The sequence below is a fragment of the Ptychodera flava genome, chromosome 12, assembly GCF_041260155.1.
Source record: "Ptychodera flava strain L36383 chromosome 12, AS_Pfla_20210202, whole genome shotgun sequence".
NCBI lineage: Eukaryota > Metazoa > Hemichordata > Enteropneusta > Ptychoderidae > Ptychodera > Ptychodera flava.
In genome coordinates, this window is record NC_091939.1 from 24,062,612 (window position 1) to 24,081,140 (window position 18,529).

Sequence of the window (18,529 nt, forward strand, 5' to 3'; positions counted from 1 at the left end):
TTTTGTGCTTGACTGAAGCTTCTTCATGTTTGCCACTTAAGGTGTATGCACCTCGAAAGTGAAAGACTTAAACTTATGCTCTAACTTTCCTCAAGGAATCTTTCAATCATTCTCTTTCAAAATCAAGAATAAAAATAGGGGGTCACCGAGCAAATTTTGGTACTAGAGAAACAAATTGCCCAAGATTTACCGATATTAGAAATTCAAAATGGCCGCCATCCCTGTGTTAAGTCTCCTGAGAAAAATAAAAATTTCTGAATTTCGAAAAAACTCAGTTTTCTTTCACCAAGAGCTTTAAAATGAACACCCACATGTGGTATATCAGAAGAGAACTGTAAAAGTTTGAGAGTCCGAATGTCTGTCCCCGAGGTGCGTTCCACCTTAACTATTAAGGTAGAATGCGCCTCGACGACAGATATTCGGAATGTAAATTTTTTCCAACTTTTACTGGTATTTTCCTCTTTTTGGGGTCATTTTACAGCCTTTGGGTAAGAAATATTTTCAACGTCTTAGTTTTCATAAAGTAGTTCCTCACAGAAGTAACCCAAGGATAGCGGCCATTCTGCATTGCAAATATTGGAATGTTAGCTAATTTCTCTAGTTCAAAACGTTGCACGGCAACCCCTGATTTGTTATTATTGCGTTCGTAAGAGAATGTACTACTAATAATTAAATAATAATAAATTGTCAAAATTTCGCAACAAAGATTTTACATTTCTAATATTTTTATGGCTCCCCTCTTATTTCTTCCGAACTTGATTTTTTCTGTCGATGCAGTACAGAAATTTAATCATTGTTTTTGCACCAATAACGATAAGAATGATCTGTTTAAATTCATTGATAATTATCTTGGGGCGTACCATATTACAACAGGTGGGGTTGATAAAATACAATCGTCTCATTATCATAATGTTAAGCGGCCACGCTTTCCAGCAGCAGTCACTGAGATCACTTCCTAACATATCGCCCCGTTATCATTACCAGTGGTATCGATGGTTTGTGGCAGGTGTGAAGATACTTGAATGCTTGGTACTGAATTTTTTTCACCGATAGCAACGGAAAATGAACACGTTAGAAACATATATTGAACTTCTGTGCTGTATGTTTAACGTCTTGATCACGATTTTCGGACTCATTGGCAACGTGGCAGTCTGTTATGTAGTCTACGCCAACAAAAAACTGCGGACGCCGAGCAACTACCAGTTGATATCGCTGGCCATCGCCGACGGATTGGTCTGTCTCGTCGCATCGCCCATACGTTTGGCTTTGACCGTCAAGGTCCTCATTGATCGCACAGACGAACTGGAGCTGCAGGACAGTTACGTCGGACTCTGCAAAATGCAAATATTTGTCGTAAATGGTTCGAGTATCGTAAGTGTTGTGACAATTGCGACGCTGGCCATAATAAGAGCGTTAGCAGTAGTTGGGAAATACTCAAGAGAGACCCTAAAAACATTGATAAAAATATTCATCTTTGTAAGCTATGCCACTGGCATTGCTGCCGGAACGATGAAGCTTAGCACAGGAGAAGAGACGTATGTATCGTGCTACACTCCGACGGGAGAGTCGACGACAAACCACAAGATTAAATACTCGGCCATGATCAAAATTGTCATCAGCATGTTGACGATCATTATATCTTACACCTGTATCTTAGTGGCCACCAGGCGTCATCGCCGAAACGTGGCCCCGTGGCTCCACCAGCAACAGCAAGCTACTCAAAATAGGATGGACATCGCCACATTAAGGGTCTCGTTCACCATAGTTATATGCTTTTTTGCTACATTCTTGCCCATAGCTATTTATTTCTTCGTGACGGAGAGCGAGACCGCAAAAGTCGACGTCAACACCCATCTCATTAACCTGCTGATGATGCTTGTGTGTTTGGGGAGTGCAGTCAACCCGATCATATACGCCCTGATGTCCAAAGCGTTCCGGCGTCACTTGAAACGTCGTAGGAGTGCCCAGCTGCCGTCAAGGGCGCGTGGCCGACTGTTAAAAACTCGCGTTTCCCCGGCAACGGGGAATGAAATGGTGTTTCCAGAGTGTAGTTTGCAGAAAGAAAAGACTTGGGTCGGTAATTTCAACCCCTCACCGTCAACGTCCACAGGATTGAGCGGTAGACTGAAACAAGTGAAACTCGCGACTACATCCCTTAACGACGCCCAAGTCTCAGAAACAGAGGAGAGCTCGCGTACAAGTATTCAAACGGTATCTAAAACTGCACAAGTCTTGACGGACAGGACAGAGGAATATCCGGATGTTAGCATTTACCCAACAAACATCTAAAGACCCATTAGCGGGAACTTTGGTCATTTTTTAATTTTGTTTGTTCCTTGTATCATCTGCAGTTTCTGGTTTGAATCCCTTAACCATGGAGAAATTACTAATATTTAGCTCATAAATATACCCTATGTGAGTATAATCTGCATTGTTATTATTTAAATTTTGTGTTCAGGTCCGGACTATAATACATTTATCAACAATAACAATGGTCATTTCACGTATACAGGCTTTGTTGGCAAGCAGGACACCGGGCATTGTTCATAATGATCGGATTAGAGTAAAATTCTGTAATTGATAGATTGAAACAGAGTAGTGAAAAATTAGTCAAAAGTTACGGCTAATGTCCCTTTGACATTACTTTCTAAATTAAAATAACCATTGTTCGTCATCGCAGGTACGTTGTTGAGTTCAATTGCTTTTCATTCCTGATATGTCCCCTTCAGGTATGAGCGATTGACAGGGGAACTTTGTGGATCTTGTCTCTGTTTTCGGACACAGACTTCCCCACGGTGTGCAAGACCCACACTGCTCCGCATTTCCACCAGCATCCGCGGGTTAGTTCCATTTCGCTAAACGGTCAAAACTGTCCGTCATAAACCCTTAATGGTTTTGATGTTAACAAGTGTCTGTGGCAAGAAAATGAGCGGTTTAGCACAGCTGACAATCTAAACCATGCGGATTAAGCACCTACTGTGCATTTCATAAACTAGGTATTGTGTATATCAGTGATTCCTACATGGCTCACAGCTTGTGTCAGAGTTTTGTAGTACGCGTCATAGGAAATCATTGTCCTGCGAGACAGAGTAACAAGACTAACTTAGTTTATTATATAATGTCAACCAGAAATGGAAACTGAAGAACAGGACCAAATCAAAGCCATCAGCTTGAATAGCTGATAGCCAGCCCATCTCAGAAGTTACCCACTGCTTAGCTATAGCTACAAACGGCAAAACTTTATAATTTTAATATATATATAATTATATGTGTATATTTGACAAAAGTTATATTTTAAATAGTCTGTTTTAATCAGTGACATTGTTGACATGTCAGTTATAGAATAGGAATTTTAACATGAAATAAATTTTGAACATTTGTTGGCAAAGCTTCACAGGGACAGCAGCTGTATCTCTTTTGTCAATTTTTCATGACGACAAAAATGCCAAGACTTCAATTTATCAACATACAGTAAGCATATATTAGAGTTGCGTAACGTTGCCAATACATAAAACTTTGGTCTGGACAGAAAGTTCAAACTGTCTAATAATTAAATTATGCTGCCTATTTCAACAAACTTAACACTGCAATTTACCTTTCACCCTTTCACCATCATGGCGGACCTCTACAGAGGAAAATAGGAGTAAAAAAGGTTCAGAGAGTATACACTTTAGTTGATATTACAGAACAAAAAATAACGAAGAAGTTGTATTGTCAGATATTAATTTTTATGATAGATTTAATAGTTATTTTCAGTGACAATGCATTATTTCAGTTCTTTGAAACCACTCTTTAAAACCTGGACTTCTGCCAGCTTCCAAAGTAATGAATGTGAATTTTTTCTATCTTGGTTTTTCTTTTTTTTTGTTAATGACAGGTCAAAGAAACAATGTGAAAGAAGCCATCACTTCCAGTTGAATCGCCAAAGTATATAACACCCTACCAAAACTATAGGCAGGAGCAAAGTAAAAACGGACTCTTTTGCTCGGTTCCAATTTCATTTCCTGAGAAATCCTTGAGAGCTAGGTCATAAATTGACAGCCAAATCTAATCCGCGCAGTATATGAGTGGACATATCATGTCATCGTTGAAACCATCAAAATACAGCTGTGACAAAATCTTAGTTTTGTTAACTATGAAAAACACCCTTTGTTTGAAAACCTGTCACGGCAAAGAAAATAGTTTCCTTTTGAGATACATCGGATGAGAACGAAAACTATCTCGTCATTTTCTCCTATTTAAAAAATATGTCATTGTATCAATGTGTTATGAAATATATAAGTGTATGTTGCTTTCTTTACACGTACGAATTGTACTTTCGCTATGACCGTCATACGTTTATAACCATGCTGTTTCTGTTGACTTACATAACGGACTCATTGCGATGAAGTTTACACGGTTATTTTCTTGGATCTTAACCGTATGGACACCAGGTTTTTTACCAGCGGACGAATACTTTTTTAAAAACCGAATTAAAGAAAATTTTACCCTTTCTATCAATTTCCCCCCAAATACCCTGGTTGCGTATTATCGTCAAAACAGAGACACAAAGACGTGGCGCGACGCGACTTCCGAGACAGCCCTGTAATTTCGACTGCATGTCTGTGAACATATCTTTCTCTGATGCACTATCAGAGAAACCAACTTTAAATTTTCCACCACAGAAGGAAAAGTAGCGGTAACTTTTAATACATTTTTACTTACTACATTTTTCAAGGAATTAAGAATGTTTTCTGATATCTTCTCCTCGAAATATGGTGAAATATCAAGTATTGCCCTTGCATGGAATACTATTTCAATACTATAATTCACTTGTCAGTATCACTGGATATAGCGCACGCAGTGGTTGCTTCGATGAGTTTACTATTTCAACATGTCACAAACACAACGACGGTACAGTGCAACATACATACATACATACATACATACATACATACATACATACATACATACATACATACATACATACATACATACATACAGACATACATACATACATACTTACATACATACATACATACATACATACATACATACATACATACATACATACATACATACATACAGTGCAACATACTTGAAGGTGAAGCGTCATCGGTGGAAACGGCGAGTAGGGGACATCTTAAAAGTTACCATCACAACTGGGACTTCGCTTTGAAGAAACTCAGTTAACGAGCAGTACTCTTTAATAGAGTCAAAACCATTTTCACTGATATAAATTTAATCAACAGGACCTGGAGTATTCATGTTCCCCAAGTTGAACTACAAAGACAAAATTGAACTTGAGTACTTAACTTCCCAAAATACACATCGCACGCATCTATAGAAATCATTGTCATTGAAGGTTCAATCTCAGAGCATTTCGTCCCGATGATTTTTAGTGAACTCAATTTCTGATCTCACCTTGATACTCATTACGTAATCAGTTCACTTCACATGAAACGTACACTTAACCCACTTAGGTATGTAGATCACTCTCTTAATAGATGTACTAATCATGAAGAAATTTCAACTGTTGCAAAACGCCATGCGCGAATAAATACATCAAGCTCAAGACAAACTAAACAGAGAAACAACGTGTTCTCTTTGGCGTGTTTCATTGACACAGAGAGAGAGAGAGAGAGAGAGAGAGAGAGAGAGAGAGAGAGAGAGAGAGAGAGAGAGAGAGAGAGAGAGAGGACCGTTGATAGAAACAGTCGGATGGACTGTGATGGAAATTACATTGTCTCCTTCGGAAATATAACAAATATAGTAAAACAAAATGTGTTGATTTCGTGTTATCCGTGTGATCCTTCAAATGATGTCTTTCAGAACCCCCTCCTGAAAAATAAAACTGGAGGCACTGCTCCTGGCGTCGTTTCTTTGTTTTTATTTTTCTTTTCATTTTTCTTTTTTTTTTTTTTGCACTATGAGCAATGGGCTTTCGCCCAGTTACTGCCCCCATAAGAATAAAAAAATTACAAATAAACAAAAAAGAACAAGAACATAAAACAGTGAACGAGCAATGACCGATAAGCGTGCATGTAGAATAGCGCATTGCCTTCTGTTAATATCGATGTTGGGTTGACAGCATGCGCTTCCCCGGGAGGTCTTTGAAGTGAGAAATTAGCGGCCATAGAGGAAATTAAGCCTTCGTAATTACACCGGCAGATGTTGCTTCATTAGAAAGACTCGTCGAAGGAGTCAAACCTTTGATTGCTAAGAGGGAAAGAAGCAAGTCGTTTGCGTAATTATCAAGGCTAAAGTGAACACTTTCAAAAGGCCAGCAGCTGTCAAATCTACGAAACTCTGTGTAAGGCATTTCACAAGAATGAGCAGTCTGGGGTAACATCAAAAGTAAGAAAACACTTTCATTGTTTCATGTCAAGAGAAAACGACATACTTTCTCGTCATAACTAATGAACTTAGGAATCATCAGCATCTGTTCGGAACTCACAACTGATGTGAATTGATTGCCAAAATTACATTCAGAGGTTAAGAAAATCTCCCACTACCTACCTAACTTTCTATCTATCTATCTATCTATCTATCTATCTATCTATCTATCTATCTATCTATCTATCTATCTATCCATGTCTGTCTGTCGGTCTGACTATTTTTCTGTCTGTCTGTCTGTCTGTCTGTCTGTCTGTCTGTCTGTCTGTCTGTCTGTCTGTCTGTCTGTCTGTCTGTATGTATGTATGTATGTATGTATGTATGTATGTATGTATGTATGTATGTATGTATGTATGTATGTATGTATGTATGTATGTATGTATGTATGTATGTATGTATGTATGTATGTGTGTATGTATGTGTGTATGTATGTGTGTATGTATGTATGTATGTATGTATGTATGTATGTGTGTGTGTGTGTATGTATGTATGTATGTATGTATGTATGTATGTGTGTATGTATGTATGTATGTATGTATGTATGTATGTATGTATGTATGTATGTATGTATGTATGTATGTACAAAACTAGGAAAGTGGTTACCGTATTTTCCTTTGTACTTTCAATCGTGTTGACCTGGTTGACATTCTCATTCTCAACTTATTTTTGCCATTTTCAACGTGATAAAAACGACGACATAAGGCAATTCAATTTGAGGAGCAAGCTCTATTGCCTGAATCATTTTTTCAGTCTTTCTGCAGCGTTGACAGCTGGGTATGAAGTTAGCAATGCCTAACATGGAAAGTAAAGTACTCTTTACACTATAACTTAAACAACTATTGCCATCATGGCAGTCAAGACACCAGTAATTTGAGGCTATTCCTGTAGGTGGCTAAATGCCAGAGAGCTGAATGAATTAGGACGGTATTTATGGAATATATATTTACACATTTATTATTTTATTCTCTAATGAATATTTGACGCTAATTATTCCGTCAATTTAACATTTTGCATGTTCTGTGTATTATATTTTAGTTCATAAGAGTAAGTCAGTCATCATTAGTGAGTCTTCGCATCATAGACATCCATGCATATCTCTGGTCACATTCTGTGATTGATGTTTCGTACCGTGATTGATTATGTAGAAATAATAATATGTCATTAATTTATTTCCTAGTTTCCTAGTCAATTCATCTGCATTGCTGCTGACATCTTTAGAGATTTCGCTGCATATTAGACAGACGTATCAGTACGTACTGTGATGTTTAGTTTGCTGGAAATTGTTAATTTACAAATTAACAGGACTGCGGCTGAAATATTTATTACTATGTACCGTGCCGATGGCGTAAAACAGTCTGAACACTGGTGTGCCACAAATATTCATCGACACCTCTAAATCTATGCCCATTTTAGACAAATCGAATTTAAAAATAATTGTTTTAATATAATAATAATTGTTTCAACATGTTGAGGATGAATTTTTTTCTAACACTGATTACATTGATCTGGTTGAATTTGAGGCAACAATAATCCAAGTTAATCGGCTGAGATTACCTGAATCATTGGAAGTGCGTATGGTTTCTTTCATTTCCCTGTGAAGTGTGGGACAACAACAACAACAACAACAACAACAACAACAACAACAACAACAACAACAAAGTAATTTTTCACTGAGGGAAAGTGTCTCTAGTATACAAATCAACCACTCATTGTCCTATATAAAGATACATTTTTCATCATACTATTACATTTTAAACTGTGTTTTACTAAAGCAAGTCCATTACCTCCACGATTTTATTTATCGGTAAGTACAATAGCATTTGAAAGGAAAACGTAACACAAAGCACATAGAGACATAACTGTGCGACGTTGATGGCGCTGGTGTCTTTGATGCAATGTGAGCGCGTAACCTATACAGAGGTTACGGACAATGAATGACGTAGCTGCTTCATCGCGACCGATTTTTCCCTCCTGAATAGGTATATAAAAACTGCTATACACCCGAAAGAGACAGGTTTCTCATGAGCTGCAGTGAATAAGTAAGGATTTTAGGCCATGGGCTAAAGGGGTCTACGTGCAACTCCCTTCAAGGACAACAAAACCTGTATTTTTCAGAAGCCTTTGGGTCCCTAGACTACGAAATGGAATTTTAACAGAAAAAATATAGGGATGCATGCTATTACGGTCATGTTTTGAAAGGTACCGCAAAATCACGATTTTGCGACCCACATGCATTTTCGTCAAATCTGTCTTCGTGTAAGTCATCTGCTGAGATTATTTTTAAATAACTTCACTTTTTTGGTATAATTAGAAAAGCAATTTATTCTTTGTTAAGATGACTATTGTAATATGCAATATCTTCTACAGTTTTCGTAAAATATGACCAAAACTTACACCATATCCCAAAGTTTAACATCGCAAATTACAGTTAATCTCAAATTCTACTAATTTTTAGCTAGACATAATAAAAATGCAATGCTTTGTAGGAAATCTGTCTTATTTGGTACAGATGCACGTCAGAAATATGAAATAGACTTTTAACAGAAAAACATCGGAATTCTGTAGCTGTAACAGTCATATTTTGAAGGGTACCGCAAAATCTCAGTATTCCTGACTCGCATGCGTTTTTTGTTAAATCTGTCATTTTTCAAGTCATCTGCTGAGCTTGTTATTAAATATAACCTAGTTTTGTTAGGTATCATTAGAAAGGCAATTTACTAGCCTTTAAAATCGTGGCGAGTATTTTGATACAGTCAGCAACTGAACAAATTCGGCGGGCAAGATCGTGATGATAGCAGCAGTCGTATGGATAAGCATTTTTCAACACTATACCCACCACTGCTTCTTTTAAGGTCCGGGCGAGAAAGGTGAAAGATCCAAACATTTTAACTACCAACGGTGTGGTTAACCAAGGACGCGCTCAACTATCTGCATCACAGCCTTCAACACTGAATGAAGAGCATTATACACTGTCGCTCTGTAATAGTAGTGTGGGCTATTATCAAGGTCAACTTAAGGTGGTTCTAACCTCTGTCAGCTATTGTTTCTTTGCTCTCTTGCAATCGTTGGGCAAGGGTTCAGCGACTAGTATCACTATAGGAAAATTGCGAGACTGGAGCGAGAAAGTGACGCTTCTCGCAATTGGTGAGAATCTCTTCTTGTTCTTACCGCTGTCGGTGAGAATTTTTTAATTCTCACCTGTGAGCCGAGATAAATGCACTCCATGGTGAGAAATAAAGTATGATAACAGATTCTCACCGGTGAGACTGGAAATTCTCACCAAGCACGGTGAGAATGGTAATTTTCACGGTGAGAATCAAGCAGACACGCCTTTCATAGGTGAGAATCAACCAGACTTGCTGTTCACTGGTGAACAGTGAACAGCGAGTCTGGCTGATTCTCACCAGTGAACAGCGAGTCTGCTTGATTCTCACCAGTGAATGGTGAGTCTGGTTGATTCTCACCGATGAACAGCGAGTCTGGTTGATTCTCACCAGTGAATGATGAGTATGATACATTCTCACCGTGCTTGGTGAGAATTTCAAGTCTCACCGGTGAGAATCTGTTATCATACTTTATTCTCACCAAGGAGTGCATTTCTCGCAGCTCACCGGTGAGAATTAAAAAAATTCTCACCGACAGCGGTGAGAATAACAAGAGATTCTCACCAATTGCGAGAAAGCGTCACTTTCTCGCTCCAGTCTCGCAATTTTTTCCTATAGTGTATGTCGACTAAGTTTGGCCAAACTGGTTGAATATCAAAGGCTGACCTTCAACCATCTCAAATACGGTTGGTAAACGTGTAAATGAAACAAACATTGAACTGATTATAGTGAAATTTATCCGTTAAGGACCTTTATCAATTGGTCATTTACACTACTTCGTCGTCAGTAATGTGATGATGTTACTCTATGATCGGCTTGCTCTCTCTCTCCTCTCTTCGCTCACTGACATCTCAGGGAGTCGCCTCTTTCGATGTCTGTCTTCAAATCTGCCGGTGAAGTGCTGTCTTCGCCGTTCATTGGCTTGACGTAACACGAGTCCCCGTCGCTCTGAATGAAAGCTTCAAGTCTGTGTCGATGAGATTTTTGTTGTTGTTGTAAAGACTAATTTCTGTCTCTATCAAACTAATTACGCAGTTCTTCTGAAAATTAGTTGAAAAATAGACAAAACCGATGACTAATTGAGAAAACATGCCTCTACCGTCAATGGTCGACTGTCCCCTACAGGAGCGAATGTCGTAATTTTTCCCTGTGCTGAGAATTCGTAAGAATTTCAAATAGAACGTCCTGAACAGGCATAGCCGCTGTATAGATAATCTGTGTTTCGCTAACTCGGAGATACACTCATTTACCTTTGTCGCTGTGCTTCGAATGAGGGAAGCGAACGTACTGGGTAATGGTACGAACACCGTGGTTCATTGCCAAGATGTTGACGAGTACATCAAAAGAACGCGATTCAAAACAGTTCGCTTTTGAACTTTAATTGAAAAACTACCTTTAATTACTCGCTGTGTTAAAATCTTAACGTCAGCATAGTCTGACTTCACACTCATGTATATATATATATATATATATATATATATATATATATATATATATATATATATATATATATATATATATATATATATATATATATATATAACCAACAACAAACCACTGACCCGTGTTCGAACACAATGAATGCACACTCACAATTTCATACATTTAATGTGTACACCATAAGCACCAGTCGGCAGGAGGGCTCGGCCGGTCTTGTATGCGCCATTCATTTCGGCCAGGGTTGTTCACGATCATTATATTGACCTTTGTTTGTGGAAGACCACGGGTCAAACCCCCTAAAATAACTCACAAAGGGACTGGCTTCTTCAGCGTGCCTACACATTCTTGAAATAAATCTGTACAGACATATAAAAACCCGTAGAAAAACTTGTACTTAAGATTGGATAGTACCGTCAATGTTACAGTTAGAGTTGTACACCTTTTGTGACTGAATTTCCAGTCATGGGTATAGTGTCGCCATCCAAGATAGACAGGTTAATTGAAGAGTCACCCTCTTATTCTCTCCGTCCCTTTCTGTTAACAATACTGATTCTCTACGGAAGGAAAAGTCTTCACGTGTACCGTACAAGATCTAAAATCACTTTATGTAAGCTTACAGTCTTAAAATGTTTTTGTACTGATACTTGTCTGGTTGTTTTGTTTTGTTTTGTTTTTTTATCGTTTCGTTTCATATATTTTGCTTCTTTTTGCACGTCCCGTTGATAATCTCGTCTGTCTCAATTGTCCAGAGATTGCTGTCGAACATTTTCTGTTAACAATAGCCAAGCCGATGCAATTATTCTTTCTTAACGGTGATTCACAAATCAACCGCTTGCTTCGTTTACTACGGATGGTGACAGCCAAGGCGAAGGGCGTGGTGCGCTTTAGAACGTAAACCCGGTCCGAGGAACTTTTTAGGGACTCTCCCACTTCATTAAGTTAAAAACTCAAGACCCCCCCCCCCCGAAAAAAGCTAATTCGTGAAGAAAAGACAGTTTCTAGGCGGGGTGTTCTCATCATTGACGGACGATAATGCAATAGTCTTCTATTCGGCGGGCAAATTTGTAAACAACAGCGGGCCAGCAGATACTTTGATTCTGTCGTTTGCCTTAGTTTGGCGGGGAAAGGTGGTGAATTTTGTCGATGGGTCTCGGCAGTACGAAACTTACTTACTTAGGAGAGTACCGGACTGGCGGGAGTTTTCCGATCTCGATTTGGGTAGGAGGTAATGAGAAGGGAAATATGATAGTTCCACGAAGAGTTTCAAACAACCTAAATTCCCAATGAAATTTCGATTCTGTTCGAAATACCTCAGTATAGTATATTGCTATGCAAAACACACCTCCGATCACTAGTTGTAGAGGTCTACTAGTTTGATACCTAGGCTCTTAACATAAGAGTTTGACATCGTAATATGTTAGGCTCGAGAGGAATTGCAAAACGACTGGGCATCAAAATTGCCCAGTTACTTTATTTAGGGAAGGTAGATATCACAAAAGATCAGGATCAAGAGAGAGAGAGAATCACAAAAGATCAAGATCAAGATCAAGATCAAGAGAGAGAGAGAGAGAGAGAGAGAGAGAGAGAGAGAGAGAGAGAAGAGAGACAGAGACAGAGGGGAGGGGGGTGTCAGAAATTCTCAAAATACAAAATGCGTCAATGTAGAGTTTACCAGAGCATAAAGTGTCCATATTTTCTTCTTCTTACATGGATCTCTGTATCGATGGGACATTTAGTGTCATGACCCCTGAACAATAGACCCATTCAGCATCTGAAACTAAATTCTGCAAGTCGAGTTACACAAGTATAGAAAAAATACGACTTTGGTGGACTTTTCCTCCATGATTGTCCAAGGATGCACGCGTCGGTGAATTTCTTTTCATGAGAATTTTTCAGTTGTTTTTATTGCTGCATGTCCATTCAAACTAGCGTCAGGCAAATGGATGTGATGAACCCGGACATTAAGGCAACATTTTGGACAGGTCTAATATGAGTTGGAAACGTAGAATGGCCAAACAAGCAGACGATCATGAGCTTGAACCACATTTTTGCAGCAGATGCTCAAATAAGCGGTTTTTCCAAGACTTGCTGTGCGCGCCGTTAAATGGGTGCATCTCTCAGTGTATATTCTCGCTTTCCAGACCTCGCTCACCTCGCTGTCGAAGCAACGATAACGATCACGTCTATGGCGGCAGGGACAAACATGCGATGAGCAAAGCCACTGAGGCGACCGAGGTCTAGAAAGTGAGACTACTGCGAGTGCTATTTAAACAAAAGCTAGCTGGGTTAGGTTTTCAAACATACCGGTAACCTAATATAATCTTGTCCTAAACTGAAATTTAACACGTGTTCTCATCTCTTGCTGTCAAGGCTTATGTACATACACTTCTGACGTCATCTTAAGTTTACAATCTGTCTGAATACAGTGTCACTCTGCACTGCACTAGCCGTTTATCAGGAGCAGTTAACAGGATAGATATATATGAAGCTGTTAAAGTTAAAGTGCGGTATTGTTCTTAATGAGCAGAGGGGTATTTTCTTCTGTATAATCGGACCGAGAAAGGGGCGGGGGAGCAATTAAACGTCAACGGGAGGAGACATTTTATTCTTTCATTCGGCAGGTACCCGTGGAGGAGCTAAGAGAGCTGATGGGGGGGGGAGGGCGCATGTTCATGTGTATTGAGGGGATGGACAGAAGCCCTACGGATAATTGAACTTAGGAACTTTTGTAAATTGGGAGAGAGAAAACGGTGATTTTTTTGCCAGTTTCCAGTGTTAGAATGGAAGAAGAGTGAGTAGCTAGGCGAAGGGGAAACACTTTTCCTTGGATGCAGCAGATTCAAAACAAAGTTGACGAATTACAAAGTGAAGAGTTAAACAGTTACAAACATAGACACTAATCTCCACAAAACACACTCACGCCAGGAACATACCAATGCAGACGCATATACACATTTTCACATAGAGAAATGAAGAGATGACAATAAATCTGAAAGTCCAATGGATTACCTTTAATAGCGACCTCAACACTGAGAAGTAACTTTAAGTTTGAAGTTTGTTTTCTCATACAATTGAGATTATGGCGATTATACGCAATCAGAAATCGAGGTCTCGGTTTAATGAATATATATAAGAAAGGCTCATTTTGAGTACGAAGTGACAGAGTGAAGATTCATTCTTGGCCGTAGAGGGAAATTATGACATCAGAACAGATCAAATTATGAGCATCATTCATGTTAAATAAACAATTTACAAGGTTCAAGAAACAAATAGAAAATGACAATTACAACATCTTGAGTATTTATGCAACTTGTCCCTGTAAAAAGCTAAAGCTTTCTCACAAACGTTAACATTTAACAAATTTTCATTTCTGCTCCTTGTTTTCAATGAAGTTAATAATCACTACTGAATTTCATTTCCTGATTAGTAAAATACATTTTAGAAGTAACTTTTAAAATTACAAAGGGACAAATCTCTGCAACTTTGCTGGCAATCATCTTTGCTGGCACATGCGTCGTCAGCCAGTGTTAGCGTTGTTATGCGACGGTTACTAATAACAACGGATGACGTACCAACATCTTCGCCACACATACCCTTCACCTATGTAGGTGTATCTACAATACCTGAACCCAAAGCAGGCACGTTTGTCACGATCTGCGGCAAAAGTAAAACATGTTTGTATGTATGCATTAAATTTAAACTTGAGTGACAAAACGAATGAACATAACATGTCACTTTCTGTTGAACGTAAAACGGCATACAAGATTGAACTTTCTTCACTGTCGTTCTGCTAACACTGCATTTGGCCTAAACTCCCGGACGAAGATGTGCGGTCATGCACAAGGCGATGCCAGGTACCTTGCCTGTGTGATTTTTGTAGAGCGTTGTGGTGAAATAAACTTGCCATTTCTTTATTTTCGCTAATCTTTGACAAATACTGATCTAATTGTAAAATTGGATTTAAAACCTGGAAGAAACGCCCTCAACATGTCGCATTTTAAAATATGACAGGTGTGTTACGGAATAACAACATCTTTCTTAGAAAGTAAGCACACGCGGAATTTTCAATCCAGTTTCTACAATCGTACACCTACCTTGATCTCCGTGTGACAGAGCAGTCAACCAATAGATGTTCCTCCCTTCGCATTTTTCGGAAATGGTTTCGCCCACGACGGATCGGTTTATGATTGGTTTACCGGCCAGAGTATAGTACTCGTCTTTTTCATCGTCGTCTGGATTTGTGCTCTGAAAGAGAGATAAGAATATAATTGTCAGCCATTGCGTCGCGGAAAAATTACCTTTCTGTTCATATATAGACAACGTTTTATGTTTAGTACTTCTTACAACTGTGTCGATCTGTACGAGCAAACTATAAGATTACGTTTTCTGGTAATGTAACATTTCAGTAATGGTGTAGTCTTAGGGAAACTTTCACTTTTTGAGGGAGGTTAGAACCTGTTACACCCTCCCTCGGGTTTTCCCGTGTACGTCATCGATATCGTGATGTTATCACTCTGCCATCTGCTTAGTCTTCGCTCAGCCCTCCTACTTACCTTGGAGTCGCCACTTTCGATATCTGCCTTCAAATCCGCAGGTGAAGTGTTTTCATCGCCGTTCATTGGCTTGACGTAACACGAGTCCCCGTCTCTCGGAATGAAAGCTTCAAGGCCCTGAAGACGAGATTTGAATTTTTGGCTGTAAAGACTACAATGTTTGTAATCATAACACTCACTGAGTTTTTCTTCTGAAATTAATTAACGATTCTCTAATTGATAGATGAATCTGAAAACGATATGCCACAACCTTCAACAATCGGACGACACCAGCCACAAGGGGTGGAAGTAATACATCCTGAGAAAGGACAGAATTTGGTAATTTAATTTTCCTCTAGTTTAGGAAGTTCCCAAAAAAAGCAACGGCGAAGAAGGTTTTTAACAGAGTCACGCTGATGTCTTATTCTGACACAGGTTCATTTTCTCGATATTTTTGTGAGTGCCGATTGGAAAGAAAATATTGTGAGATGAACAGCAATAGTTTGGCTTTTTGTCGTGTCTACTCATTTGCATTCGTGTTATCACGCGGTGGAAGTTTAGCAGCTATTGTTGCTGGTTAAGTTCGATCGTGTTGGCTAAACATAGGAAGTTAGCAATCGCTCACTATGACATCAAGTAAAGCTTTGAACAACGCATATAGTTCACCTGAAATCCAAAACCGCGTGAGAAAGAATGGCATTTTGGGTTGAAAGACCGTAGAAAACAATCTCAAACAAACAATTTGTATCTTTATGTTGTTTTTCATCCATCCTGAATTGTTTTTTCTAACCGTCTTTATTGGGCAGGTTTTTGAAGAAAGTACGTACATTCACAAGACGATTTAAATTTTCAAAGCGGCTCGCTTGGACTTTAAATGTAAACTAAGGAATGCAATGGATTATACTCACCGTGTTAAAATCTTCAACGATGTCAGCATCGTCTGAGCTCACACTCTTGAAAATCTCCACATTCTTCTCTTCATCAATGACGACAATTTCTTCTCTTTCCTTACCACCATCATTTATAGTGACAGAGTACGTATTGCCCTGCAATATCAGGTGTACAGACATATGTATATATGAATAAATAAATATATGCATATCTAAATCAACTTCTTCAACTGATGCTAATCTTATACCAATGTAGAACTGAAGATGTAATACTTCGGTGAAACAAAATTCATGATGTCAAAGAACCGTCGGCGGGTTGTCCAGATGTGAAAACACAAGATATTGCTATACCCGTCAAACAATTACATGATTCTTTTCTTCTCCTTTGGCCACCATTTCATGTTAATAGAAGACGAAAGTATACCGTATATAAGAAGCGGATATCTTCCAGAGAAATGCTTTACCTTCGACTCAGCTGGATCAGCGGGTGCAGACTGGACCGCACTGATCGCCAGGTACGCAACAATGATCACCAATGACTTCATTCTGTCTCCGATGTCTGCAGCTTCTGTTAACGTGCCTCAGTTTGAGTTGAGTTGGTCTCTGCACGGCTATGCTGAGCGCAGATGATTCTGAAGACTTTATGCCTCAACACCGTGCCTTATATACATTTCGTATGGTGTGAAACAATACTTCTCTTTGAAGACAATAACTTTTCCTGCTTGGAAGTGCGCCAAATGTTTCAGAAGATATTTTTTAGCCACTAACAACACGCCTTGATGTTTTTGTAGCACCTAGATGTCACTATTGATATATATATCTCTCCTATAAATCTTGGACTTTCCCCAAATTTCCCAGCAATCAATATAACCGGAGATCCGGGCTTGCATACGTATACAATTTACTTTCATGCCTTTATCATAGGGGGTCTCACGAATGTCCGTCCCCCGGAGTAGGGGCGGGGCTAGGGGTGTCTTGGTCTCAGCGTAGATTTCTTCTTGCTATGATGGTTCATTTTATTTTAATACGTTTAACTATGATATGTATTACCAATAAAGATTTATACGGCCAACATTTTGTCTTTTTCTTATGTGAGAACTGGTGTTGTGAGTTTTTTTTCTCCGTCCGCATCGCTGTGTCACGTATTTGCCCTTTGAAAATCGTATGAAAACTTCTATCACTGTGCCGGGTCTATTATCTGATGCGTTTGATTGCCTAATTCGCCAAAGAAAACAAGGGTAAATTACTAATCTGTGGACGTTGTCACCGGATTATCACAACATTAACTTTGACAAAGTCAACAACGAACGCACCAGCAAGGTATAACCTCCAACGTCCAACGACCACTAATTTACCCTTGCTTGCTTTGGCGAATTAGGCAATCAAACGCATCAGATAATAGACGCAGCACAGTGATAAAAGTTCGCATAAGATTGTCAAAGGACAAATATGTGACACAGCGACGAAGGAAAAGAAAACGATCGTTTCAAAACCAGTGCTAACATAAGACCATGGACCCTGGAACGAGACAAGGACACCAAAGGTTGGCAGTATAAATCTTTATTGGCAATACATATCATAGTCAAACGTATTCAAATAAAATAACCCATAACAAGAAGAAACCTGTCCTAAGACCAGACACCTACCCCAGCCCCTACCCCTTGGGACGGACATTTGTACTATCCCATATGCCTTTATTCATCGTAACAAACTATCGGCAGGTTGGGGTCATCCTACCTTCATTCAGTGAGGCCCTTGATGCTCATTTCAATGCCCTTCTTTTGGCGTGTCCTTGACTTAGATGAGGTTTTCGCCATTGACTTCAAATTTGTAAAACAGACACATCCTGTCTCTCTTTAAATTTCACCGAATAAACTGTTATTCTTCACGGGAAAATTTGTGTATGGATATATTAAGCTTGTCTGAGGTACTCGATTTACTGCGGATGGTCCTTGCTAGGATGAAGGGAGTGATACAGTTTTACAGCTACTTGCTAAAGTGGTCTTTAGAATGTGAGTCGATTTGGCTATTTTAGGGAATGTCCCGAATTAATTGAAGAATACAGCTGTTCGTTGAAAAAAGGCGTTTACACGGTTTCTTGTCAGTGATTTTTCTCGTATCAGTGGACTCGCAAGTCACATGTAATTTGCTCGGTGGACAACTTGTTAGAAAAACCAAGCAAGCGAAG

At 39.0% G+C, this 18,529-nt stretch overlaps 2 protein-coding genes across 2 annotated transcripts; one reads left to right on the forward strand and one right to left on the reverse strand.

The window, feature by feature from the left end:
• Window positions 1-1,062: 1,062 nt before the first annotated feature.
• LOC139146201 (adenosine receptor A3-like) lies at window positions 1,063-2,289 on the forward strand. Its single transcript, XM_070717609.1, has one exon. The coding sequence runs from the start codon at window positions 1,063-1,065 to the stop codon at window positions 2,287-2,289; it is 1,227 nt and encodes a 408-aa protein (XP_070573710.1).
• An 11,620-nt stretch (window positions 2,290-13,909) lies between these two features.
• Window positions 13,910-18,315, reverse strand: LOC139145459 (arenicin-1-like). The gene is made up of 6 exons (XM_070716656.1): window positions 18,034-18,315; window positions 16,806-17,254; window positions 16,360-16,497; window positions 15,473-15,589; window positions 15,014-15,164; window positions 13,910-14,573 (listed from the first exon to the last, which is right to left on the reverse strand). The coding sequence occupies exons 2-6, from the start codon at window positions 16,884-16,886 to the stop codon at window positions 14,470-14,472; spliced, it is 591 nt and encodes a 196-aa protein (XP_070572757.1). The 5' UTR covers window positions 16,887-17,254; window positions 18,034-18,315; the 3' UTR covers window positions 13,910-14,469.
• Window positions 18,316-18,529: the final 214 nt, after the last annotated feature.

Bases quoted from the DNA above. Each gene is read 5' to 3' on its own strand.
- LOC139146201 (XM_070717609.1), top strand. From the start codon at position 1,063: ATGAACACGTTAGAAACATATATTGAACTTCTGTGCTGTATGTTTAAC.
- LOC139145459 (XM_070716656.1), bottom strand. From the start codon at position 16,886: ATGAAGTCATTGGTGATCATTGTTGCGTACCTGGCGATCAGTGCGGTC. The intron at 15,590-16,359 runs GTGAGTATAATC...TCTCGTCTTCAG, and splicing joins TCGTTGAAGATTTTAACACG to GGCCTTGAAGCTTTCATTCC. The intron at 15,165-15,472 runs GTAAGTAGGAGG...TCTCTCTTTCAG, and splicing joins TCGAAAGTGGCGACTCCAAG to AGCACAAATCCAGACGACGA.